Source organism: Salvelinus fontinalis, chromosome 37 (genome assembly GCF_029448725.1).
Source record: "Salvelinus fontinalis isolate EN_2023a chromosome 37, ASM2944872v1, whole genome shotgun sequence".
Classification (NCBI taxonomy): Eukaryota; Metazoa; Chordata; class Actinopteri; order Salmoniformes; family Salmonidae; genus Salvelinus; species Salvelinus fontinalis.
In genome coordinates, this window is record NC_074701.1 from 28107867 (window position 1) to 28134758 (window position 26892).

Consider the following 26892-nt stretch of genomic DNA (forward strand, 5'->3'; position numbering starts at 1 on the left):
ACGGATGCTTCGAGGGTGGCTGTTGTCGATGTGTTCCTGGTTCGAGCCCAGGTAGGGGCGAGGAGAGGGACGGAAGCTATACCGTTACACTGGCAATACTAAAGTGCCTATAAGAACATCCAATAGTCAAAGGTATATGAAATACACTGCTCAAAAAAATAAAGGGAACACTTAAACAACACAATGTAACTCCAAGTCAATCACACTTCTGTGAAATCAAACTGTCCACTCAGGAAGCAACACTGATTCACAATAAATTTCACATGCTGTTGTGCAAATGGAATAGACAAAAGGTGGAAATTATACGCAATTAGCAAGACACCCCCAAAAAAGGATTGATTCTGCAGGTGGTGACCACAGACCACTTCTCAGTTCCTATGCTTCCTGGCTGATGTTTTGGTCACTTTTGAATGCTGGCGGTGCTCTCACTCTAGTGGTAGCATGAGACGGAGTCTACAACCCACACAAGTGGCTCAGGTAGTGCAGTTCATCCAGGATGGCCCATCAATGTGAGCTGTGGCAAAAAGGTTTGCTGTGTCTGTCAGCGTAGTGTCCAGAGCATGGAGGCGCTACCAGGAGACAGGCCAGTACATCAGGAGACGTGGAGGAGGCTGTAGGAGGGCAACAACCCAGCAGCAGGACCGCTACCTCCGCCTTTGTGCAAGGAGGTGCACTGCCAGCGCCCTGCAAAATGACCTCCAGCAGGCCACCTGAAGCATGCACACAAGATAAAAAATACATGCAGGAGACGCATGACGAGCTCCTGCACGTGTTTACATGGTTCTGTGCATGCTTCAGGTGATACAAATCTGATCTCACAACCAGTGGTTTGAAAAGTTGATGCAATTGTACTTTCCTGTGGATATAGTGCCTCACATTCCTACCACCAAAAGAACCAACCGCACAGACAACCGTTAAAGTACGTTCAAATATTAACATTATGGCCTGTAGAGGTCGTGAGAGGAAACTTTCCTGATTCAAAACGCTAATTTCTGCCCAACGTAGAATTAAATTGAATTCAACGTTAGGTAACCAGGCAACTAAATGGATATTATTATGTGTATTCAATTTGGGTGAGTGGGGTATCTCTGTGCTGTGAGGAATGAGTGTGTGAGGTAAATTTAGGGGCCCAAACTTTCACTGGGGACGACATGTCCCCCCACATTCTGAAATTGCATTTTTGTCCCACCCAGTTTTTGTCCCACCCAGTTATCATTGGAATGTGATACAAAATGAGGCACGGTGTGCTTTAGGACCACAACCAAAGTTGCGCCCCTGGGTAAATGTATGGTGATAGCTGAATGAGCAAGGTAAACATGAGCAGTGATAGGTGGTGGTTTTTAGTAGTCAATACTGAAGTGAAAGAAAGCTGCATGTGAAGGGAAAACAGTATGGACCGAATGAAAAACTCCTCTATACGAGCTGCCCCAATTTCCTGTGTGGTCGGAGCACAAATCACAAGGCCTCCTCACGAATCCCCTTTGGAGAGCCTCTGTTCCACACAAACACACTATTCATTCAGTAAAATAACATCCCTCTCTACTGTTTAACTTAAATACTCCCTCATTTAAAATACCATAACCCTCATCCAAAACCGTTTCTATATTATCTAATTAACACATTCAAAAGCAATGTCTCACTACCACTGGTGGACTTACCATTAGGGAGAAGAGGCAATTGCATCAGGCCTCACATCATCAAGCTAGGCATAATTATTATTATTATTAAAAATATATATATATTATCAAAAAGTTTGAGCACGATGCTTAATAAATACATTTTAAAAATCCATCAAAATCCGTCTTGTTTAAGCTTGCATGGGCACGTTTGTGTGAGAAGACATGTTTTCGGTATGTCTCCTGGTCTGACAAACACCATCCACCGCATCCGCGTCAGCATCTGCGGTGGAAGGTGTCCGAGCTACAGCGGTGTTTGTCAGACCAGGAGACATACCGAAAATCTGTCTTGTCACAAAAACATCTGGAGCATTCGAGCCATTTAGGCTACACACTAAATATGAGATTCACAAACACTATGGTGTTCTCCGTTTTGCTCGAAGACCCCCGAAAGGGCAGAAAAATGTATGTAAGTGAATAGGGCATTTCCATGTAAAGGTATAAAAGGGTAATAATTCCACTATAATTATACTTTTTTTGATTTCATATATATATATCTCAGATATAGGACAGACACGTCAAAATATTTTTTACCATGTTTTTCGATGTATGAATCAGTTATTCAATGCAATTCTATGGGCTAATAGTAGTAAGGTCAAATTCAATGTTTTATCAAATGTATAAAAACACATTTTATTTTTACAAGGGTCCTAAAATTCTAAATCAAAATAGCTAAATTACCATCTTAAAACAATTCCATACTTCATTACATTTGAGTCATTTAGTAGACGCTCTTATCCAGAGCGACTTATACGAGCAATTTGGGTTAAGTGGCTTGCTCACGGGCACATAGATATTTCACCTAGTCGTTTTGGGGATTTGAACCAGCAACCATTCGGTTACTGGCCCAATGCTCTTAAATCGCTAGGCTACCTGCCACCCCTGTTAGCTTGATAGAAACCCAGTCCTGGGCACTTACACTCTAGAGGGATACAATATGCATTTCTTTAGTAATAAAGACTGCTGCTGATAATATGCCAATGTCGTCGAGGCAGAGGACATGTACGCCATGTAGCTGATGCTGTCTGGACAAAAAGGATTATGGCTTGTCATACTATTTTTGTCCAGACAGCATCAGATACATAGGCTAAATATAGTAATATAGTATATAGTAGCTGTTTCGCTCGCTCGGATGCTTTCGTCTGTGAGATAGTTTCACCCACTTGCGAATTGAAGGAAAGTTGGCGGATGCACAGTGCACTGTTCAGATGCTGGAATTATGTTTAATCAACATGCAAAGGTATCCTACTTTTTGAAGTGATTTGTTTGACAAATTTGATGAAATCAAATTTTGATTAATCATGGCAGATTAATAGGTAAAACATATTTACAGTTAAATAACATTTCTTCACTACAAATCTCATTGACACATTTTTAGGAGGGGTGCAACTGGCGGGTCTCAGACTGGCCTCTGCCTAGGGCCTCCAAATCACTAAGTCTGCCACTGCTCACTACTTATAACACAATGTCCCATGAGGATGTTCTGAATGTTTCACAAAGAACATCCTGTGGTGTAAGATTCAGTTTCACCCCTCTCTTCTATTGAGAAAGGGAGGAGGATAGGGGTGGAGGGGGGTCCATATGGTTTTAGTCATAAGCCTCCAGCCAGGAGAGTGAACCAGTGAATATCACTTGACAGACACTGTCTCTGGTATGTGCTACACTAGAGCCATGCCTCTCCAGCCATTGTACTGTGATCCACAAGGACAAACAATGGCATACAAGCTGCGACAAACTCATTATGCGTCATTAAAGATGCCAAAGTCAATGAACCACGGTGTTAGTCGATAAGAGCCATCCTTTTGCTTTTCTGATAACACTACCCTAAAGCTTGTACACCAGAGAGCTGTACAAGAAACTCACAAATACAGGCACTCTGCATTAGTGATGGGGGAAAATCTATAGTTGCCTATCACAATATTATTTTAGACAATTTTATAAATACTTTGACTCCGAGTATCTTTTTTCTTTTGCTAGGTAGCTTTCGCTAGCGCTACTTTGCTGTACCTGCACCAATACTCCGGTATTTTTCATCCTATAGCTTGTTCTCCATTTTGTTTTTAAATAGTGAGCCAACATGTTTCCAGCAACTTTTATTTCCGTGAAGGATCAAAACACGTTTTCTCATGCAGCATGTCTCTCTGCAGCAGACAACGAGTGAGCAATATGCTTGTAATGGCAAATCACAATAAAAAATTTAATCACAGTATCAAATAGCAATACAAATATAATAGTGAGAATCGCAATATCAGCACCTAAGTATCGTGATAATATTGTATTGTGAGTTCCCTGGTAATTCCCAGCCCTACTCTCCATAGGCCAAACAATCTATATTAGTAGCTAAATGGGGACAGCTATGACAGGTCCAGATGGTATGAAGCCTGCGGGTTGCCAAGACACCTGGCCCTGCTGGAATGGTCTTCACTGGGCTCCTCACTGATACGTTAAGGACACAAACTTGTAAAGCCATCGTGGAGAATTTCACAAGAGCACTCCGCTTCATCCCTGTCAAATTAGAATGACATTCTTATGAGTTCAGTTCCTACCAGCGAGATTGATGAACATCTTTAAAAAAGAGCCAGAGACAGTCCACTTCACAGACATTCCCTTATATTTGGGACATGATACTCCCCTCAGACCTGGGGAGACTGACCTGGTGGCTTCCTGTTTTAATGTGTAAATGTTGGAATGCAGAGAATGTTAGGGGGCACAGGGTGGATGCTCCTGAGTCTTTCAGATGAGAGGAGGCACTGTCATGGCTGGTTTGAATTATTCACACGTCTCGGCTGGGCCGGCCTTGCAGAATGTGGCGATCGTTTTTAAGAGCTCCCCTCTGCAGCCACTCCTGTGACCCCAGCGCTGGTTATTCCTGGACCCTTCAGGGTAAAGTAAAACCACATTTCCAGAAACAGCAGGGATACGGCCAAGGTTCCAAACAGGTCAATACACACAAGTGGGAAGTGTGTAAACAAACACACTGACTGGAAACAAGCAAATGCACGGGGTTGTGTCCCAGGCTGCAAAGATTCTTCATGACATGATTTACCCCTCACAGACATTCACATATACACACAAACCTCTTGGCTGTATGCTCATACTAGGACTGTGACGGTCTTGGAATTTGAGGTTATGGTAATTGGCCAGGCGAATGTACACAGTAGGCCAAAAAAGGGGAGGTCACAATTCTGTTTGTACACTTGTTTACATGGATATGCTTCTTAATACCAACCTATTTGAAACAAGCCATTACACGTCGTTATTATCATGACATTTCATTATTATACAGGTTATTACTTATAAATATTAAATCAACAAATTAAGAATTGCCAGATTGGAGAGGATCTGTCGCATTTTTGTACTGACAACATTAACGGAGTCAAAATAAAGAGATATGCCTACCTTGTCCGTTGGCTTTTCTGCATATCATTATTTTTTTAAATAAAGATCCTATTGACCCACAAAACCAATGAAATCCGATGGGTTTTCACTCACTTTTCCCAAAATATTTGCATAGCATCCCAAACCCTGCTGCTGCGGTCATTCGGTGGCAGTGGCATTGGAATATGTTCATCAAAGAGGGGACACCGTAATGAGATAAGGTAACCAAAGCTAATGGAAACAGGCCTTTTACCAGAATAAATTCAGACAGGCTACTTTAGGAAACTTTCTGAAAGGACATAGGCCTATAGAGAGAATCAGCACGCACGCATAATCAAAGCCACCAGCGTATGTCAAACACAAGCAAATATTTCTCCCTTAAAACGTATTCAAAAACCTATGGCCTATCTTAGGCTTTCAGAAAGTGGGCTATACGATAATGAATTGACAAGTAATGTATGGAGGGGAGAGATATGCTACAGTATTAAGATGAAACTGATAAATCATTCAAATAGAAACAAATAGCCTACATGCAACATGGCATACACTATTTATTAGCGACGCTGATTATTGAGGGGGCGAGATTTTTTTTTAGACATAATTTGAATGGATGTTTAAAAAAAAATTATAATAATAAAAAACGGACTTTGTTGACTTACTGTAATGAGGTGACAAAAAAATTAAATGACTGAGTTGCCCAGCTGGGCACCTTCCTACATTTGCGGGAAGCAGACCGGGTATTTTTTATATGTGTTCAGGCGTGCATGCTCAGCCAACATTGACAGGACAGAGAAACCAGACACAACATGGTCATTGCTCATATGGAACATGTAAATGATGGTATGAAATAAACCAAAACTTGTTTCTCACAAGTGTAGCAGGTTGTCCACTCCGAGGATGAGAATTGTAAATTACTAATTCATACATGCATTAACAGAAATGTATGTAACCAAATGACAGGGATCAAAGGTAAATGGGCTCTTTTACAAATGGTAGGCTACCACATGGGCCTTCATTAAAGTGGATTGCGGGTGATACTGTATAGCCTAGGCTACTATTCTACTTTGCGGGGATAGGAGGGTGGCAATTGTGTTGGTCTAGTGTAGGGAAGCATACCAGCCAGGACCGGGCCTGATCAGCGTTGATTAGACATAATTTTAGAAAATATTCCATATCAAATTATACCATGCCAGGTTGGAGAGGATTGGAGCATTGTCCATTTGACACAATATTAGTGCATTAAAAGCCTCGGAGCCAGAATAACTTTGTCGACTGCTGTTGAGAAATTAGCAGCGAGACGCATCCAACCTTTTTAAAAATACCTATTTATTTATTTATTAGTAAGCAATGAAAACGTGCATTGTATAAAAGAAAGCCCACACAAACAAGGTTTTTACTGAAGTGTCATAACCTTTAGCGCTCTATAGTGCAAGGAGATGCAGATCTGTTTCCAAGGGGACCAGTCGAGTTGCCCCAAAGTGGTGTTAGATTTCCCTACCTATCATATGAACACTGTGTGGAGGTGAACCACACCTGGTCATACGAACTCTTCAGGAGAAAACTAGCCTGGCATCAGGAAGGGGCATCAGTTTACATCATAGATTTGGTTGGTTTATACAGACATGTTGGTCTGTTCAAGCACAAGACCTGGCACCGAAGTCATTCTGTATCCTTGAACAGCATGGTTTTAGTGTGGTGGTGGGGTGCGCTATGTACTGTACATCTAACCTTGACTGGAACTTGTTGGCAACATTTGAGGTGATGTGGAATACATTTAAGTTACATTTACCCTTCAGAATGCCAATAAAATAGATGTTTTTCACCACACTGGTGAGCTCTCCACAACTAACAATGTAGGTGGACACGGTTCAATGTCAAAATTCCATTTAAAACTGCGGACATAGGCAGAACCACAGTGCCTGGCTGCTTAACTGATGAAAAAAGGGGCATGCACGTGTGAGTGATGTCACCTCCATCAAGTGACGCCAAAGGAGCAGAATGCCATTGCAACGCTAAACTCACATCTGACTAACAAATGCACAGAGGGAGCGAGCGGGGGGGGGGGGGGGGGGGGGGGGGGGTTGAGCAGAGAGAAAGGGGTTTTACTGCAGTGAGCATCAGGCCGGTATCGATTACATAAATCAATTATATCAGATGATCAGCTTAATTGGAACACAGGGGACAGTAATTCTACCCCCCAACACAGGGGACAGTAATTCTACCCCCCAACACAGGGGACAGTAATTCTACCCCCCAACACAGGGGACAGTAATTCTACCCCCCAACACAGGGGACAGTAATTCTACCCCCCAACACAGGGGACAGTAATTCTACCCCCCAACACAGAGGACAGTAATACTACCCCCCAACACAGGGGACAGTAATTCTACCCCCCAACACAGGGGACAGTAATTCTACCCCCCAACACAGAGGACAGTAATTCTACCCCCCAACACAGGGGACAGTAATTCTACCCCCCAACACAGGGGACAGTAATTCTACCCCCCAACACAGGGGACAGTAATTCTACCCCCCAACACAGGGGACAGTAATTCTACCCCCCAACACAGGGGACAGTAATTCTACCCCCCAACACAGGGGACAGTAATTCTACCCCCCAACACAGGGGACAGTAATTCTACCCCCCAACACAGGGGACAGTAATTCTACCCCCCAACACAGGGGACAGTAATTCTACCCCCCAACACAGGGGACAGTAATTCTACCCCCCAACACAGGGGACAGTAATTCTACCCCCCAACACAGAGGACAGTAATTCTACCCCCCAACACAGGGGACTGTAATTCTACCCCCCAACACAGAGGACAGTAATTCTACCCCCCAACACAGGGGACAGTAATTCTACCCCAACACAGGGGACAGTAATTCTACCCCAACACAGGGGACAGTAATACGACCAAAACACCTCACGTAACAAGATAAACGGTGATATTAACATTACACCTCAGACCTAACAATACAAATTATGCTATACATTATTCTATATAGTCTACAAAAGACAACTCAGACAGTGACAGAAGCTTATCCATGGGGATAAGAGAAAAGCAGAATATATGGTCATATGGCCCAATAACAAGACAGCCATAATCATGAACAAAAGACCTACAACAATGCCAACAGACGAAGAGCCGGAGAAACCATGTTGTGATGCTGCAGTCCCCACCACCTCCTGCATATTTAAGAGGCAGGTGAATTATTTAATTAAGTGGAACACTAGCATATTAGCCTAGAAAACAGTGAACCATGGAACCCCAAAAACAAGCCTGCAGCTACTGGGTGACAAGAGTAGAACATCTCAGCACGGACAGTATTCAAACCCTATCACTTTCTCCAAATTTTGTTACATTACAGGCTTATTCTAAAACTGATTAAATAAATGTTTTTCCTCATCAATCTACGCACAACACCCCATAATGACAAAGTGAAAACAAGTGTAGAAATGTTTGCTAATTTATTAAAAGTAAAAAACAGAAATACCTTATTTACAGTTGAAGTTGGAAGTTTACATACACCTTAGCAAAATACATTTAAACTCAGTTTCACAATTCCTGACATTTAATCCTTGTAAAAATGCCCCGTATTAGGTCAGTTAGGATCACCACTTTATTTTAAAGAATGTGAAATGTCAGAATAATAGTAGAGAGAATGATTAATTTCAGATGTTATTTCTTTAATCACATTCCCAGTGGGTCAGAAATATACATACACTCAATTAGTATTTGGTAGCATTGCCTTTAAATTGTTTAACTTGGGTCAAACGTTTCAGGTAGCCTTCCACAAGCTTCCCACAGTAAGTTCGGTGAATTTTGGCCCATTCCACCTGACAGAGCTGGTGTAACTGAGTCAGGTTTATAGGCCTCCTTGCTCACACACACTTTTTCAGTTCTGCCCACAAATGTTCTATAGGATTGAGATCAGGGCTTTGAGATGGCCACTCCAATACCTTGACTTTGTTGTCCTTAAGACATTTTGCAAGTATGCTTAGGGTCACTATCCATTTGGAAACCCCATCTGCAACCAAGCTTTAACTTCCTGACTGATGTCTTGAGATGTTGCTTCAATATATCCACATAATTTTCCTGCCTCATGATGCCATCTATTTTGTGAAGTGCACCAGTCCCTCCTGCAGCAAAGCACCCCCACAACATGGTGCCACTCCTGTGCTTCACGGTTGGGATGGTGTTCTTCGGCTTGCAAGCGTCCTCCTTTTCCTCCAAACATAACAATGGTCATTATGGCCAAACAGTTACATTTTTGTTTCATCAGACCAGAGGACATTCTCCAAAAAGTACTATCTTTGTCCCCATGTGCAGTAGTCTGGCTTTTTTATGGCGGTTTTGGAGCAGTGGCTTCCTCCTTGCTGAGCGGCATTTCAGGTTGTCTCGATATAGGACTCGTTTAACTGTGGATATAGATACCTTTGTACCTGTTTCCTCCAGCATCTTCACAAGGTTCTTTGCTGTTGTTCTGGGATTGATTTGCACTTTTCACACCAAAGTACGTTCATCTCTAGGAGACAGAACGCGTCTCCTTCCTGTGCGGTATGACGGCTGCGTGGTCCCATGGTGTTTATACTTGCGTACTATTGTTTGTACAGATTAACGTGGTACCCTCAGGCATTTGGAAATTCCTCCAAAGGATGAACCAGACTTGTGAAGGTCTTCACATTTTTGGGGGGGTCCTGGCTGGCTGATTTATTTTGATTTTCCCATGATGTCAAGCAGAGGCACTGAGTTTGAAGATAAGTCTTGAAATACATCCACAGGTACATCTCCAATTAACTCAAATTATGTCAATTAGCCTAACAGAAGCTTCTAAAGCCATGACACCATTTTCTGGAATTTTCCAAGCTGTTTAAAAAGGCAGTCAACTTAGTGTATGTAAACTTCTGCCCCACTGGAATTGTGATACAGTGAATAAGTGAAATAATCTGTCTGTAAACAATTGTTGGAAAAATGACTTGTGTCATGTACAAAGTAGATGTCCTAAAAGACTTGCCAAAACTATAGTTCGTTAACATGACATTTGTGGAGTGGTTGAAAAACAAGTATTAATGACTCCAACCTAAGTGTACGTAAACTTCCGACTTCAACTGTACATAAGTATTCAGACCCTTTGCCATGAGACTTGAAATTGAGCTCCGGTGCATCCTGTTTCCATTGATCATCCTTGGAGATGTTCCTACAACTTGTTTGTACCACACCTGCAATAAATTAAATTAATTGGACATGATTTGGAAAGGCACACACCTGTCTATATGAGGTCCCACAGTTGACAAGTCAGTGCAAGTGCAAGTCAGAGCAAAAACCAAGCCATGAGGTAGAAGGAATTGTCCGTAGAGCGTCGAGGCACATATCTGGCGAAGGGTACCAAAAAAATGTCTGCAGCATTGAAGATCCCTAACACAGTCGCCTCCATCATTCTTAAATGGAAGAAGTTGGGAACCACAAAGACAAACTGAGCAATCGGTGGAGAAGGGCATTGGTTAGGGAGGTGACCAAGAACCCGATGGTCACTTTGACAGAGCTCCAGAGTTCCTCTGTGGAGATGGGAGAATCTTCCAGAAGGACAACCATCTATGCAGCACTCTACCTATCAGGCCTTTATGGTAGAGTGGCCAGACGGAAGCCACTCCTCAGTAAAAGGCACATGACAGCCCGCTTGGAGTTTGCCAAAAGGCACCTAAAGGACTCTCAGATCATGAGAAACAAGATTCTCTGGTCTGATGAAACCAAGATTGAACTCATTGGCCGGAATGCCAAGTGCCACGTCTGGAGGAAACCTGGCACCATCCCTACGGTGAAGCATGGTGGTGTCAGCATCATGCTATAGGGATGTTTTTTAGTGGCAGGGACTGGGAGACTAGTCAGGATCAAGGGAAAGATGAACGGCGTAAATTACAGAGAGAGCCGTAATGAAAACCTGCTCCAGAGCACTCAGGGCCTTGAAAGGTGCACTTTCGCCGCAGTCTAACAGGACAATGACCCTAATCACACAGCCAAGACAACGCAGGAGTGGCTTCGGGACAAGTCTCTGAATGTCCTTGAGTGGCCCAGCCAGAGTCTGGACTTGAACCTGATCGAAAATCTCTGGAGAGACCTGCAAATAGCTGTCCAACAATGCTCCCCATCCAACCTGACAGAGCTTGAGAGGGTCTGCAGAGAAGAATGGGAGATAAAGATATGCCAAGCTTGTAGCGTCAAACCCAAGACTCGAGGCTGTAATCACTGACAAAGGTGCTTCAACAAAGTACTGAGTAAAGGGTCTGAATACTTATGTAAATGTAATATTTCCTTTTTTTGCTTTGCAATTATGGGGTATTGTGTGTAGATTATCAAATGTTAGAGTATGACTGTAAAGTAACAAAATTTGGAAAAATCAAGGTCTGAATACTTTCCGAAGGCACTGTATACTGTAGGGAGGTACAGTAGGTGGACTCTTCAAAGTCTGGGTGAGCCAAAATTCTGGTTAGCATTAAGAGATAAGGGCATATTGGAACCACAACAGTGCCACATAGGTCCTAGGACAGGAAGATATGGCTTTACAATTGCCATTTTAGCTACAACGCTTCATCTGTGTATAATTTATCTCCAACAATAACACAGGGCTTTGGCCACTTCCTGTATCATATTATATTAATTTTCTCTACATCACAGATAAGACAGATCGAGAACTTGAACCCAGAGTAAATCCTCATTTTACGTAAGTAATTATTCCTCCTTAACTGCTATTCTGTAACTCTGTCCACCAATCCTCAAAGAAGCAGTGGTCACACTCACCACAATGACATTAAAGAGTAACGATCCTATTTACCAAGCAGGAATACAGCTTATTCCTATATTGCACAGCAACTTCATCGGATTGGTTCAACAGTAGCCAGAGGAAAGCCTTAGTCCAGTCTGACCCCATGATAAAGTAGTATACTGTATATCTGTGACATTTGTAACCCATTTATGGAATAGAAGCAGCTTGTGCGATGCCATTTGGGGCCTGTGCTGTCCCCTAGTGTTTAGTTAGTCTATGACCAGACAGTAGGCTTGGAGGAGGGGACAGAGTTGCTTTTCACACTAATAGTAGAACCTTACTGAGCCGAGCCAATCTGTACTAAATGTGTCTGGTTATATATTCACAGTAGTTGCTGGAACAGTGCTGGAAAGGACAATGTAAACAGTATATCCATGTGTAAGACGGTCCTCAGACCCAGTAGTGTTGTAGTTCTGGTTCATACCTGCCAAAGCCTTTATGCGGGAGCGTTCAAACAGCCTGGCCGAGCTGTTCTCATTGTCCCACTCGTCAACATCCCAGCGGTTGTTGACCGTGTCGCCACTATACTGCTGCTGCTGCTGCTGCTGCTGGATCTCCATGTGGTCGTAATCGGCGGCTACAGACGTCATCCTGACCCTTCAACTGTCACACATCGGCCGCTTCACATGAAGCTCTGTGGACACAGAGGACATGATGTGTTTAGGAAAATGGTCAGACATTTGATGGTTTTACATAAATCAGTCAATGGTGTGTTAAGTCAAGCATATGTACATTGCTTTCCCCACTACATCCTAACATTGGTCTTTAATCTCAAAGCCTTTAAGAATAGTGTAAGTTTCAATGCTGATATGGCTTTGGTTATAGAGATTCTTACCAATCAGAAATTAAGTTGTCTCCCCCTAATGTTTCAGACAAGTTGTGTGAATTTGTAAAGCTTGTTTGTAGTACCACCTCCTGGTGATTAAATGTTACTACTCCAACATATTGAAAAAAAGCTTAATTCTACATCTGTTGGCAAATGGAAGAAACTGAGAGGGCTCATTAAACTCAATGAGCTGGCTTTTCAGAACACCTATAAAACAAAGTTAGACAAACGTCTTACACAATCTGTCCAACAACACTAAATAAATAAATATGTTTTATTGTATTGTAGAACCACCCATAACATCACACACAGCATTTTTTTAACTTTGCTGGTAAACTATAAATATTTCACAGATCAAAGCAGAGTATGACTAATTACACCACAAAAACATGCAAATAGTATACACACCAAATCTAAAAGCCTCTCCACTCTAGTAACCAGTACCCACCACCATGAGTAAGTTCCACCAAAAATATGCTCATTGCTGCCTCAGCAGTATTCCCCACTCCCAATCCTAGGCCCTGTGCTCTACTACAGCCAGACAGTCCTTGACCAGACTGGGACAGGCCAGTGATAGCCTGATGAGTGCAGCAAATCCCTCCAGAAGAGAAGTCTATCTGAACACCAACAGTCAGCAAGCACTGGACAATGGTGCTCTGACTAGTGTCTACTGTCTGTGGGCCAGCAGAGACGTAGTCATTGGAGAAACACACATGGCTAAAACACGCATGCTGCACAAATGAAAAACATACATCTTCACATTAACGTTTGCATTATGCATGTTTTTGCCTTTTATTATTTAATTTAAATATCAGCCCTTATCACAGAGACATGGCACAGTAATTGTTTTTCACTCCTATCCCTGTGCAGATGTGCCACAGGACAGTGTGAAGTGGGGACAAGATGGAGAGAGTTGTGCTGTACCACCCGCCTCTTTGCTTAACAACCACTAAAACTAGACTTTGTGTTGCTAGGCTAAAAATAATCTGCCTCTGGGAGAGTGTGCTGATGAAGTGTGTTAACACAGCCTGTGCAACCGTGTAGAAGATATACAGTTGAAGTCAGAAGTTTACATACACTTAGGTTGGAGTCATTAAAACTCGTTTTTCAACCACTCCACAAATTTCTTGTTAAACTGTAGTTTTGGCTGTATCACAATTCCAGTGGGTCAGAAGTTTACACAGACTAAGTTGACTGTGCCTTTAAACAGCTTGGAAAATTCCAGAAAATTATGTCATGGCTTTAGAAGCTTATGTTAGGCAAATTGACATCATTTGAGTCAATTGGAGGTGTACCTGTGGATGTATTTCAAGGCCTACCTTCAAACTCAGTGCCTCTTTGCTTGACATCATGGGAAAATCTAAAGAAATCAGCCAAGACCTCAGAAAAAAAAATGTGGACCTCCCACAAGTCTGGTTCATCCTTGTGAGCAATTTCCAAAACGCCTGAAGATACCACATTCATCTGTACAAACAATAGTACACAAGTATAAACACCATGGGACCACGCAGCCGTCATACCACTCGGGAAGGTGTCTCCTTCCTGAGTTCATCTCTGTCTCCTAGAGATGAACATACTGTGGTGCGAAAAGTGCAAATCAATCCCAGAACAGCAGCAAAGGACCATGGGAAGATGCTGGAGGAAACGGGCACAAAAGTATCTATATCCACAGTAAAACGAGTCCTATATCGACATAACCTGAAAGGCCGCTCAGCAAGGAAGCCACTGCACCAAAACCAGCATAAAAAAAAGCCAGACTACATTTTGCAACTACACATGGACAACGATCGTACTTTTTGGAGAAATGTCCTCTGGTCTGATTAAACAAAAATAGAACTGTTTGGCCATAATGACCATCGTTATGTTTGGAGTAAAAATGGTGAGGCTTGCAAGCTGAAGAACACCATCCCAACCGTGAAGCACGGGGGTGGCAGCATCATGTTGTGGGGCTGCTTTGCTGCAGGAGGGACTGGTGCACTTCACAAAATAGAGAGCATCATGAGGCAGGAAAATGATGTGGATATATTGAAGCAACATCTCAAGACATCAGTCAGGAAGTTAAAGCTTGGTCGCAAATGGGTCTTCCAAATGGACAATGACCCCAAGCATACTTCCAAAGTTGTGGCAAAATGGCTTAAGGACCACGAAGTCAAGGTATTGGAGTGGCCATCACAAAGCTCTGACCTCAATCCTATAGAACATTTGTGGGCAGAACTGAAAAAGTATGCGAGCAAGGAGGCCTAAAACCTGACTCAGTTACGACATTTCTGTCAGGAGTAATGGGCCAAAATTCACCCAACTTATTGTGGCAAGCTTGTGGAAGGCTACCTGAAACGTTTGACCCAAGTTAAACAATTGAAAGGCAATGCTACCAAATGCTAATTGAGTGCATGTAAACTTCTGACCCACTGGGAATGCGATGAAAGAAATAAAAGCTGAAATAAATCATGCTCTACTATTATTCTGACATTTCACATTCTTAAAATAAAGTGGTGATCCTAACTGACCTTAAGACAGGGAATTTTCACTCGTAATTAAATGTCAGGAATTGTGAAAAACTGAGTTTAAATGTATTTGTCTAAGGTGTACGTAAACATCTGACTTCAACTGTACATACAGCGCGCACACACACACACACACGTCTGAAATTGTGTCAGGACATGGGGAGGAAACTGCATGGTGATGACCAGCAGTGGCAGTAGAAGAGATTAACACCAAGACTAAGACACACAATTAAAGACAACACAGCAGAAAGGTATCTAGTGGTGAAAACAGCACACTGCAAGTGATGCTGGACACCAGCAGCGCACCATAAGTGATGCTGAACATCAACAACTGTCTCAAAGTGCAGTACTTAACCAGACCAGATGGACCAACCACTATTGATGGTTGAGAGCTATCGAACCGGATTTTACAAGCCATGTTGTTCAAGCCTCGCAAAGCCATCTGATCCCGCTGCACAGGGCAGTGTTTAATGTAAGCTCGTGGGATCAGGCCACAATGTTGTTCTCCACTCCAAATCTTTGCTAGATTGCATGAGTGTTTTCAGTATGTAATGGGTTTGTCTCAAGAGTAGTATGGCTGGACACTACATATAAATGCAACATGTAAAGGTGTTGGTCCCATGTTTCATGAGCTTAAATAAAAGATCCCAAAAATGTTTCACGCACAAAAAGCTTATTTCTCTCAAATGTTGTGCACAAATTTGTTTACATCCTTGTTAGTGAGCATTTCTCATTTTCCAAGATAATTCATCCACCTGACAGGTGTGGCATATCAAGAAGCTGATTAAACCTCATGATCACTGTAAAGTGTGCAGTTTTGTCACAACACAATGCTACAGATGTCTCAAGTTGAGGGAGTGAGTAATTGGCATGCTGATTGCAGGAATGTCCACCGGAGCTGTTTGCAGAGAATTTAATGTTAATTTCTCTACCATAAGCCGCCTCCAACGTCGTTTTAGAGAATATGGCAGTACATCCAACCGGCCTCACAACCGCAGACCACGTGTATGGCGTTGTGTGGGCAAGCGGTTTGCTGATGTCAACGTTGTGAACAGAGCGCCCCATGGTGGTGGTGGGGTTATGATATGAACAGGTATAAGCTACGGACAATGAACATAATTGCATTTTATCGATGGCAATTTGAATGCACAGAGATGCATGAGACCCTGAAGCTCATTGTCGTGCCATTCATCCGCTGCTGTCACCTCATGTTTCAGCATGATGCTGCACAGCCCCATATCGCAAGGATCTGTACACAATTCCTCCAAGCGGAAATTGACCCAGTTCTTCTATGGCCTGCATACTCACCAGACATGTCATCCATTGAGCATGTTTGGGATGCTCTGGATCTACATGTACGACTGATGGGAACTGGAACATACAATATCCAACAACTTCGCACAGCTATTGAAGGGGAGTGGGACAACATTCCACAGGCAACAGCCTGAACAACTCTATGTGAAGGAGATGTGTCGAGCTACATGAGGCAAATAGTGGTCACACCAGATACTGACCGGTTTTCTGATCCACACTCCAACCTTTTCTTTTTAAGGTATCTGTGACCAACTGATGCATATCTGTATTCCTTGTCATGTGAAATCCATAGATTAGGGCCTAATGAATTGATATAAATTGACTGATTTCCTTGTATGTACTATAACTCATAAAATCTTTGAAATTGTTGCGTTTATATTTTTGTCCAGTATAGAATCCTAAACATGCTTCATAAAAGTAGCTCAGTCCCACCACCGCATCATCCTCCCACCACCATCATCAAATCTAGATGTGGGTGTGTATACTCACATAGGGCAGCAGATGGATAACAGGTCTAAAATATATATTTTTAGCCTGTGTGGTGGTGGAGGGTGAAAACCTCACAAAAAAGGAGAGGATAGAGGAGAGACGAGATTGCAATAAAGTTGAGTCCTCTCAATAGCCATCTATGGAGGACATTCAACACAATGTACCTCAGCTTGTATCCATCCATCTGTCCATCTAGCTCTCTGGTCATTCTATTACAGACTACACTGATAGGTCTACAGAGGATATATTCATTATCCATGACAGTGCACTGCACACAGACACTGATGGTACCGACACTGACATGCAGAGACCTCGTACACAAAAACAAACATTCACAAACTGAAACATTACAGCAACATTACATTTTTTAAATCAGAGTTAAGCCATACCAACTGCTGGCTAATGGGGATTAATCGAATCATTTCCCTCTGAGCACAGGCTCAAAATGAGGACATCAGGGGTGAAATAGACTGATTTGCAGGCTGGCACATCAATAACACAGAGGTCAACATTGTGTCAATATAAGCCTAGAATGTAGAACGCTGGCAGGGAATCCTCTTAAATCCTGGGGGAATGTGAATAGATGATTGCCTCATCAGAATATGATTAGCATTTATTAATTGTTTACATTGGCCCCTAATGCCATTTAATAATGGGGAGAAAAAAGGGCCCGCTTTCTCAATATTTATCTTAAAGCTGCATGTGTAGCCAAATGGATCTGTCATCTTAAACAGCCTTTGTTGTTAACAGCTTATGCATAGTATGTTTTTTTTTTTTTTTTACTCACCGCCTTCCAGCCGCTACAACAGCCTTCCAGCCGCTACAACAGCCTTCCAGCCGCTACAACAGCCTTCCAGCCGCTACAACAGCCTTCCAGCCGCTACAACAGCCTTCCAGCCGCTACAACAGCCTTCCAGCCGCTACAACAGCCTTCCAGCCGCTACAACAGCCTTTCAGCCGCAATGCGTCAATTCGTTTTTTATTATTGCTATCCATAAGCCGTAAACAACAAAGGCTTTGAAATGTTGTCACTACACGAGTGACTTGATTACTTTCTCAAAATTATTTTGATTTGTCCTTCACCCTCTCATGCTTTCTGTTTTTATCCTGCACTTTATAATACTTATGTTTTGTTTCCTCTCGCTCTCTCTAGTCTCCTAAAAATAAACATTTCAGTGACTGTATTGAAAAGGGCCTTTGTCAAGATCGTACTAAAGATCTCCATGGATACCAAACAGCAAGAGCCTTTGCTGCAAACTGAAATGGCACTGTTCCTTCTTGGTCTACTCCACAAGGCTGCCAAGCATAACACAAAGGCAAGTCCGAAACATTCACATTTACTTGATCAAGAGATAAGAAACACAACCATGTGTTAATGGAATTTATATGTTTAAATTAATGATTAGAATATTCCACCCCGAAACCATATAATTGTATGAAATTGATTAGAATCATAAAGTTACAATAAATGATGTGTGTAGTTTTAGTCAGAATTAGGGTAAAACAATATAGCTGTACAATATGTCTTTATAGTATCTTAAACACAGACTGTCTGAGCAAAGTTCGGTGCCGACCTGGGCAGGGAGTACTTCTCACGGTCGCCCTAATCTTTGTCGGCTGGGTAGTGATACAGTATGTGCGTAAGATACCTACTGTTGGTGTGCATGTATGTGCGTATGATATCTACTGTTTGTGTGGAAGTATGTGCGCCGCTATAAAATGGATGTCTTGGTATTGTGGACTTCAGAACGTTCTCGTGAATAAACATTTGACTATTGTAGGCTGGGCCTCTGTCTGCTTTCATTTCAACCAGTATCTTACAAATTCTGGGTTACAGTGAGTAGTTAATTGAAGTTCAGTTTATGAACATTGAGAACATAATTCTCTTAACACCATGATAGTTCACATAGGAATAGAAAACCATTGAAGGGTTAAAAACAAACATTTTCAGTCAAAGGGTTTTGTCAAATATGCAAAAAACAGCAGATGTGTAGTTTTAAACTAGACTAGATTACCTACATTCACTTAATGTTTTATAAATGTGTAAATATCTAATTGCTACAGCTTGAACGTATGAAAACAGAGTTCTATACTATGAAGAGGCATTGTTTGCAGTTTCCGGAATGTCGCCAGTTGCTTTTTTCTGTTGAACCCAATAGAGGCTCTGAAAGCTCGCTCACTGCAACCTCTCTTGCGTCATCCACACAGAGTCAACTTCACTTAAACTTCAGTATTCCAGATGGTTTAGAAAATCCAGGCACAGGATAGTATTCAGCACCAACACAACCTGCACTTTGCCTTGGCATACATTATTCCCTACCCTGAGGGACACGGCTGGACAGATCATTCACTACGCCCACACGCAAATCTCCACTGTACACTGAATTTGACTTTAGGTTATCACAGCTCTACTTACTCACGTGGATACATTTCACATTTTTAAATTATCGCACATAAGAATGATTGAGTTTTTGGGTTATTTATTCATTCTCCCCCATTCCTAAGGGAGACACCCACATGTGTGAAAATGAATAATTAGAAAGAAGCATAAGCAAATAAATTCGTAAGCACATATCTCCCACACAAATGTTTTTAAAATTGTACACTCCTTCAAGCTGTAGATCATACAACCAATTAAGCCTCACTCCCTGGCTCTACATAGCTAGTACAGTAAAACACTGACTATGAGGGGTATTTGTGGGATGTGGGGCATGTGTGCAATCCGCTCTGGCACAATCTGGTCAAACGAGATTCCCCCATTCATTGTGTACAGAGCTTTTCAGAAGGATACAGTGAGTGGTAATACTGTATATACAGCATCTGGGCTATGTTGAACAGCGGTGAGTTTCAGTCCATGTTGCTTGGAGAAAGACCGTCCCCGTCGACCAAGGTACACATACACTTTGAAGTGACAGTCTCTGGAACAGAGTTTCAGTATTCTTAGCGCAGCATGCTATCCCTTCACTTCATGGTATAAGAAACAGGGAATTGCTCAAGTAATTCATGTGGACACATCATTCCGACTTGAGCCAGACCAAATCCTCTCGACTACTCCATCCAAGCTATGAGCCACTCCTGTACTCTATTCCCTTACCAGTGCCCAGATAAGGGAGACTAACTTCAGGACATGACCTATTCTGGTCAAGTTCCAGGATACACTGTGGAATGCCTCTAGTTGAATTATTAAAAATCTATCCAGACCATAACAGGCATCATTTGATAATAATTTACACCACATATATGAACAGGTCAAACTGATGACCTTATGGCCACAATAAAATTCTGGGATATAGGATTATTAATAAGGAGAAATACACCAGAACGTGATGAGAACAACACACGTAGACCACTAAAAGATCAAAAACGTTGGTCACAAAATCTTTCTGGGGTTTTCCCTGTCTCAACATTCCAACCTGGTTATTAGGTTATCCAAGAAATTGACAGCTAATGACTTAAGCAGTTGTAATGGTTTTTTTTGTGTGATAAAGTTTTAAAAAATACATGCCTGTTTCTGTAGGCACAATAACAGAAGAATTCACCAAGGAATAAGAGTCACTTATAGATACTGTAGCTATAAGCAAGATGGAGATAAGAAAATAACATGATCTAAACATGTTCACATAACTGTATATAAAACATTAACATGCTAACATAAGAACATTTAAATAAGAAACTTTTTTTCCGAGCCAATAAACATGTCAAACTATGAACACTCATCCTCACGATTCTTAACAGGCATCATCACAGCCACTAAGAGTGATTAGGAATTCTGAACAGGCACTTGTCGAGTTGCCCAGGCCAGTTCTTCAGTGACCTAGCATGGCTCTCCATGGTGATTATTCACTCTCCACAGCTCCTACGGTGCTGGCGTCAGGGGCCAGATAACCTCCCTTTGTGGCCCTGCAGAGATAAACCACAGCCTGGCTGGAATCAAGTCAGCCATTCACTGGCTTCCGGACTGCAATGTCATGTGTCGTAAATGAATGTCACACACACACACACAGACACAACGCAGTGACTGTCCCAGCCCGAGAGGGGAGAGGGGAAGGGTGTGCCTTTGGAAACTAAGAGGTCATCCTAAACACATCCAACAGCCAATAAGATAAAGTGCACTCCTCTCAATAGTTCCAGGGGCCAATCATTGGGAGTGCATTGTGCAGTTTTGTCAGTCTGAAGATGACATCATTGACCAGACAAACTCTGCTGCAGTATTCGCCGTCGGTGACAAACAAAATCTAGCCTTTCTACAATATTAACGTCAAATTGCCCAACCCAGTCCTCATTAAATACCTTCAGTCATTCCCTCTGCTAGTAAACTGAAATATGGAGACCGTTTCCCACTCCCTACCTCCTCCACTCTTCATATGAGGATTCCAACAGAGTGAGTGTGCAACGATGGCCACAGTGGGACCAGTGGAATGGAGGGAGTCACAAGTCATCACCTCATTAGACTGAGTGCCTCGAGGAGCTTACAGGGCCGTGTCTAATGATTTAGTGGTGGATGGGATGCGTGTTGGAGCCGTGATAAACCTACTCAAGGGAGTTTTCTGGCATGCCAAATATGACGAGTGGGTCTGTGTTTTCAAATGGCTGGGTATGTGCATACGTACATACTTCAAAGGCTGGTGCCCAGATGATTATAACGTCTTCGGTCTGCCTGCCAAACTGTGACACTCAGCCTCGAGAAGCCTCTTAAACAACAATGGCTCCGGTCTTACTGACGTAAGCGGAAGGGAGATTATTGCCTGGTGATGGCTCAGCCAATCATATGAACCCAAAGTGTTTTAACAGTAATAAAATATGCTGATCAATGCGAATCAGATGAGTGCACAGAGATTATTCCGTTGTGCCGGTCTCCATCACGTTCATGCATGTTCAGTTCAGATAGCGTTCGACTGCGCATGGAGGCCAACAGCACTAGCAACACTACAGTAGTCTCCTGGTAAATACACTCCTGCTGTGAGGATGAATTATGAATGAAGGCATGAGTGTGTTGTGTGGGTGGGGTTGTGTATCTCTCATGAGGAAAGCCCATCTCTGACCTCCCTTCCCCCCATAGTAATGCAGTAGGCTTTGTTCAGAGGAATATATGTGTCAGTCACATCCTCCAGCCATCATAGTGTTGGACTTGCACATCATGAACAAGGGGTGCCAGCTGTCAATCAGAATTCTGCCATATACTCTCACAAACTTACTTAGCCCATCCAGCCACAGCTCGCAGGGCTTCACTGTGGAGCTATTCTCACTACTAGAAAATAAAAAGACCATCATTATGCTTATAATGCAAGAGCCAAGTATCATAGATGCTAGTCACTTTAATGTCACTGAGCCAGTTAAATCAAGGTGGCTGTGATGGGCTAAGTAAGGTTGTGAGAGTATATGGCTGAATTCTGATTGACATCTGACACCCCTTCTTCCTGATATGCAAATCCAACACTATGGTGGTGGACTCAAAAACAAATTTCCTACCAATGGTGGTATATAGCAAGTGCTGCGTTCTAGGCATTGTGAGTTGCTGAGAACCTGTTATGTAACAGTCCTCCATTTCCCATGACTGCTGCAACTCCTTAGACTCCCCTCCCTGTCAGCGCCAACACAGCCCATAAAACAGACATCTCACTGAACTGCATTCCATTATACACAGACAGACCTGGAGAAAGGACAAGATCCATGGCACCTAGACTAAACACATTGACAAGAACACCAACAGGGCAGGTAAACAAGCTACGATGGTTGCACTGAGCGGCAACAAAAGACAACAAACGAACACCCCACTACAATCTATATGAAACGTCTACACAACAAACCCACATCTACAGGAACACTATAATCTATAAAAGCTGTCAATGATATATATATAGGCTAGGCTTAAAATGGAGATTTGTGGAAATATATATGTATCATGTAAGGTCAAAGGTTACAGGCTATATCATCCATCTGTATTGTGGACCACGTCGCAAACACTTCTGATTCCTTTGCAAGACTATTCTCCTGAAACTACAATGTGCCTGTATGAATGGAACTTTGACAGGAGAAAAGGGGGATTATAAATCTATCCGGCCAGTTCACCGCAAGATGTGATGGTCTTCCCTTGACAAAAACACTTTAATATCTGGTTCTCTAAACATTTTGGGAAAGTAAGAAGTTCTATGTGGCTTGTATTTGTATAACTGTAAAGTACATTAGTAGAGTTAGTGAGCTATTCTGCAATGTTAGTGTCAGGCAGTTAGAGGGACAGCCATGCATTTTAAATGACCAGGCCCCTTATACCCACTATTAGTTCCATAAATACTGCTCAACCTGAATAGAAGACCAACAAAGGACTCTCCATATAGGCAGAAACACACAGGCCAGTGGATTTTCTAAGTACAGCAGTATCAAGCCAATACTTTCCAAACCATATCTGCTATTTACAGTACCATTATCCAAGCTGAGCAGAATTTTGGTACCTTGTGTGAGTATGCATGAGGGCAGCAATAGTCAAACACATTTAAAGAGATCTTAAACTGAAATGTTGCGAATATATTGAAACCAAACACTGTGTATCCCAAGCCAGGGCACAGGCAGAAACGGTGCATTTTCCAGGCACACTATGGTCTGGATAACATTACCCTCCCTCCCACTCTGCTCAGAGTACAAACACTCAAACGCTCCCTCCCACAGATTTCCTGAGCTTACGCAACTCCGCCAGCCCTGCTGCCAAAAGGCTCTCTTCTCCCTCAGACCCAAAAACAGCCACTCCTCTCCATGCACGGGTGGGGGGAGCGGGGGACAGGGGGGGGGGGGGGGGGGGGGAGGCTAAGGGTGAGAAGGTTGGGGTGGGAGGCCAGCGGCAGGCTACAGGCTTTAGGGATCGGGGGACTTTAAACCTAGAGCCTAAGTAATAGTACCAGACAGTTTTGATCTGTGCTTAGAGGGCAAAGTCATTAGCAATTCATGTCCACAGGCGCAGGGGGCAGTGTGGCAGCTGAGAGGAGGATAGAGGAAGGGTAGACAAACAGAGAATTACCAAGCAAACAAAAAGACAGACATATGATAACCATACCAAAATGGTTACGGTAGGAGTTGGGGTAGGGACTTCACATGATCCGGATAGCACTACCCTTAAAAGCTCCACTTCAGGAGTCTGTTTTGGAGGTGAAGAAGACGTTTCTCATCGCACGAGACAGGGATGCTCGACCACCACTCCAGCCTACACATCCACCACCTCAACACTCAACAACTTGTTGGATTTTTGTTGGATCTCGGCCACTTTCATGTCACGCCTGGTATGCCATTAACCCAGGTTTTATAAATTAGAGGATAAACCCCTTAACAGACAAGCCACGTGGTACTGTAAATAAACCAGGCGTTAAGTGACCATACGTCTTCCAGTTGGCTTCTGGTCCACATCAGGCAAGATGAACAGCTGGGTAACAGACTCTGCCAACTGCACTGTGGATATTTCATTTCAGAGGAGCGCTTCCCTGTCCTGAATAAGAAAAGGCCTGTTTAAAGACGCTGATGCCAAATACGTTTTATTGATGAACTAGGTTACGTCAACCACAAATCAATCAGTTCTTCATCTGATCAAACAAAGGAAATATTCTACAGCAGTTCCCTGGTCCCAAAAAATACTCTAAAAGCCATTAAGGCCGGGGCAAAATCCCTAATGAATGATATCTGACATGACCATGATGACCCTGACAACCCTCCAGCTAGCTAATGCAGACAAATCTAGCTGAGGTTTTCCAGATATACACATTCACACAAATCTGATAGAGAATTAGTCCTCAAAATAATTCTAATTTCCTAGCACATGAGAATAGACCCATTGATAGTTTTGCACAAAACAGATGGCCCAATTGACAGCACAGACGCTTCAACTGTGAACAACAAATTTCACAAGGCTGTGTAGCATAGCCCGAATGAAGCTCATCTGTCGCTCAAGGGCTTGGAATGAAAAAAAAGTACTTTGGGAGAGAATAAGGCCCAAAGTCTCTCTATGGGTGAGGCCCTTCAGTCCAGTCAGAATGGCGACTACGAACAAACAATAGCATGATGTCACTGATATACAAATGTAGCAAAAAACACAAGACAGTTTATACAGCTAAAACTACACTGATATCATCATCAAGCCTTACTAACAAACAAGCAGCCAGACAAAACTAACAGTTGATGGGTACTAGGGACAGGCGGAAATCAAAACCATACGTCAACTAATCTATTATTAATAAAAGGCATCCAGACCGTTCAGCCAGTACAGGCCCAGAGGACTGGAGCCCTGCCCAGCATTTTATGGCCACTATGTCACCATGGAAACTCACAATCTGCTCTTTGGGAGTCCTTGAGGACCAGCCCCGCCAAACCCAAAGTGGGGCGGACATTTTGTGGTTAGTGGGAGTAAGGGCCAGTGATGGGACGTTTAAATGGAGGACGTAGGGTGGGGCTGTCTTGTTTTGAATATCCTCTTTTTTTCCCAGCTTATCATTGTAGATTAACCACAAGCACACAGCAAGAGGACGTCCACAATGTAAATAAACAGGGAACCCTCATCAGCAAAATATACTTCACACCTTAAATCTGGGCTCTGAAAGCACACAGGAGGGCTCAGTGCATTGCATACGGGGCTGCAGAACGTGAAAGTGAAAAAAACATTGACAGGAAGCTCCTAATGATCATCTGAATTGTGTTTGGGATGCTGCTTCATCTGGCTCAACTGAGGCAGAACAGGGCACCCCACTGACCAAGAGCTGTGCTGAGAGCCCGGTTGGGACAGGAGCAAGGGAAAGGACTTTGTTGTGGTGAAGCTACATGTCTGTCCAAACCCTTGGGTAAATCACAAACTGTCAGAAATTCTAGCCATGCGAACCACCGTACTTAATCATGGCAGGGTGACTGGGAATATGGCAGAATACAAACAAACAGTAGTTATTCCCTCTGTAAGGCAATCAAACAGGCAAAACGTCAGTATTGAGACAACGTGGAGTCGCAATTCAACAGCTCAGACACGAGACGTATGTTGCAGGGTCTACAGACAAATCACAGATTACAAAGGGAAAACCAGCCACGTCGTGGACACCGATATCTTGCTACCGGACAAGCTTAAACACCTTCGCACACTTTGAGGATAACACAGTGTCAACGACACGGCCCACTACCAAGGACTGTGGGCTCTCCTGTGGGCTCTCCGATGAGAGTAAGACATTTAAGCGTGTTAACCCCTTTCAAGGCTGCCGGCCCAGACAGCATCCCTAGCCGCGTCCTCAGAGCATGCGCCGACCAGCTGTCTGGAGTGTTTACGGACAGATTCAATCTCTCCCTATCCCAGTCTGCTGTCCCCACTTGCTTCAAGATGTCCACCATTGTTCCTGTACCCAAGAAAGCAAAGGTAAATGAACTAAATGACTATTGTCCCGTAGCACTCACTTCTGTCATCATGAAGTGCTTTAAAAGGCTAGAAAATGATCATATAACCTCTACCCTAGACCCAGTCCAATTTGCTTACCGCCCCAAAAGATCCACAAAGATTGCATTCGCTATCACACTGACCTATCCCATCTGGACAAGAGGAAAACCTATGTAAGAATGCTGTTCATTGACTATAGCTCAGCATTCAACACCATAGTACCCTCCGTGCTCATCATTAATCTTGGGGCCCAGTGTCTGAACCCCACACCGTGCAACTGGGTCTGGGACTTCCTGACAGGCCGCTGATCCTCAACACAGGGGCCCCACAAGGGTGTGTGCTCAGCCCCCTCCTGTACTACCTGTTCACCCATGACTGCGTGGCCACGCATGCCTCCAACTCAATCATCAATTTTGTAGTCAACAGCAGTAGGCCTGATTACCAACAATGACGAGACGGCCTACAGGGAGGAGGTGAGGGCCCTGGGAGTGT

General features: G+C 43.1%; 1 protein-coding gene across 1 annotated transcript in view; it reads right to left on the reverse strand.

Moving 5' to 3' along the window:
- Positions 1-26892, reverse strand: part of LOC129836461 (spectrin beta chain, non-erythrocytic 1-like) — a 138736-nt gene that overhangs the window by 95175 nt on the left and 16669 nt on the right. The window contains exon 2 of the mRNA XM_055902666.1: positions 12304-12513. Coding sequence (XP_055758641.1) covers positions 12304-12469 — 166 coding nt within the window. The 5' untranslated portion in view covers positions 12470-12513. The remainder of the gene's footprint in view (positions 1-12303; positions 12514-26892) is intronic.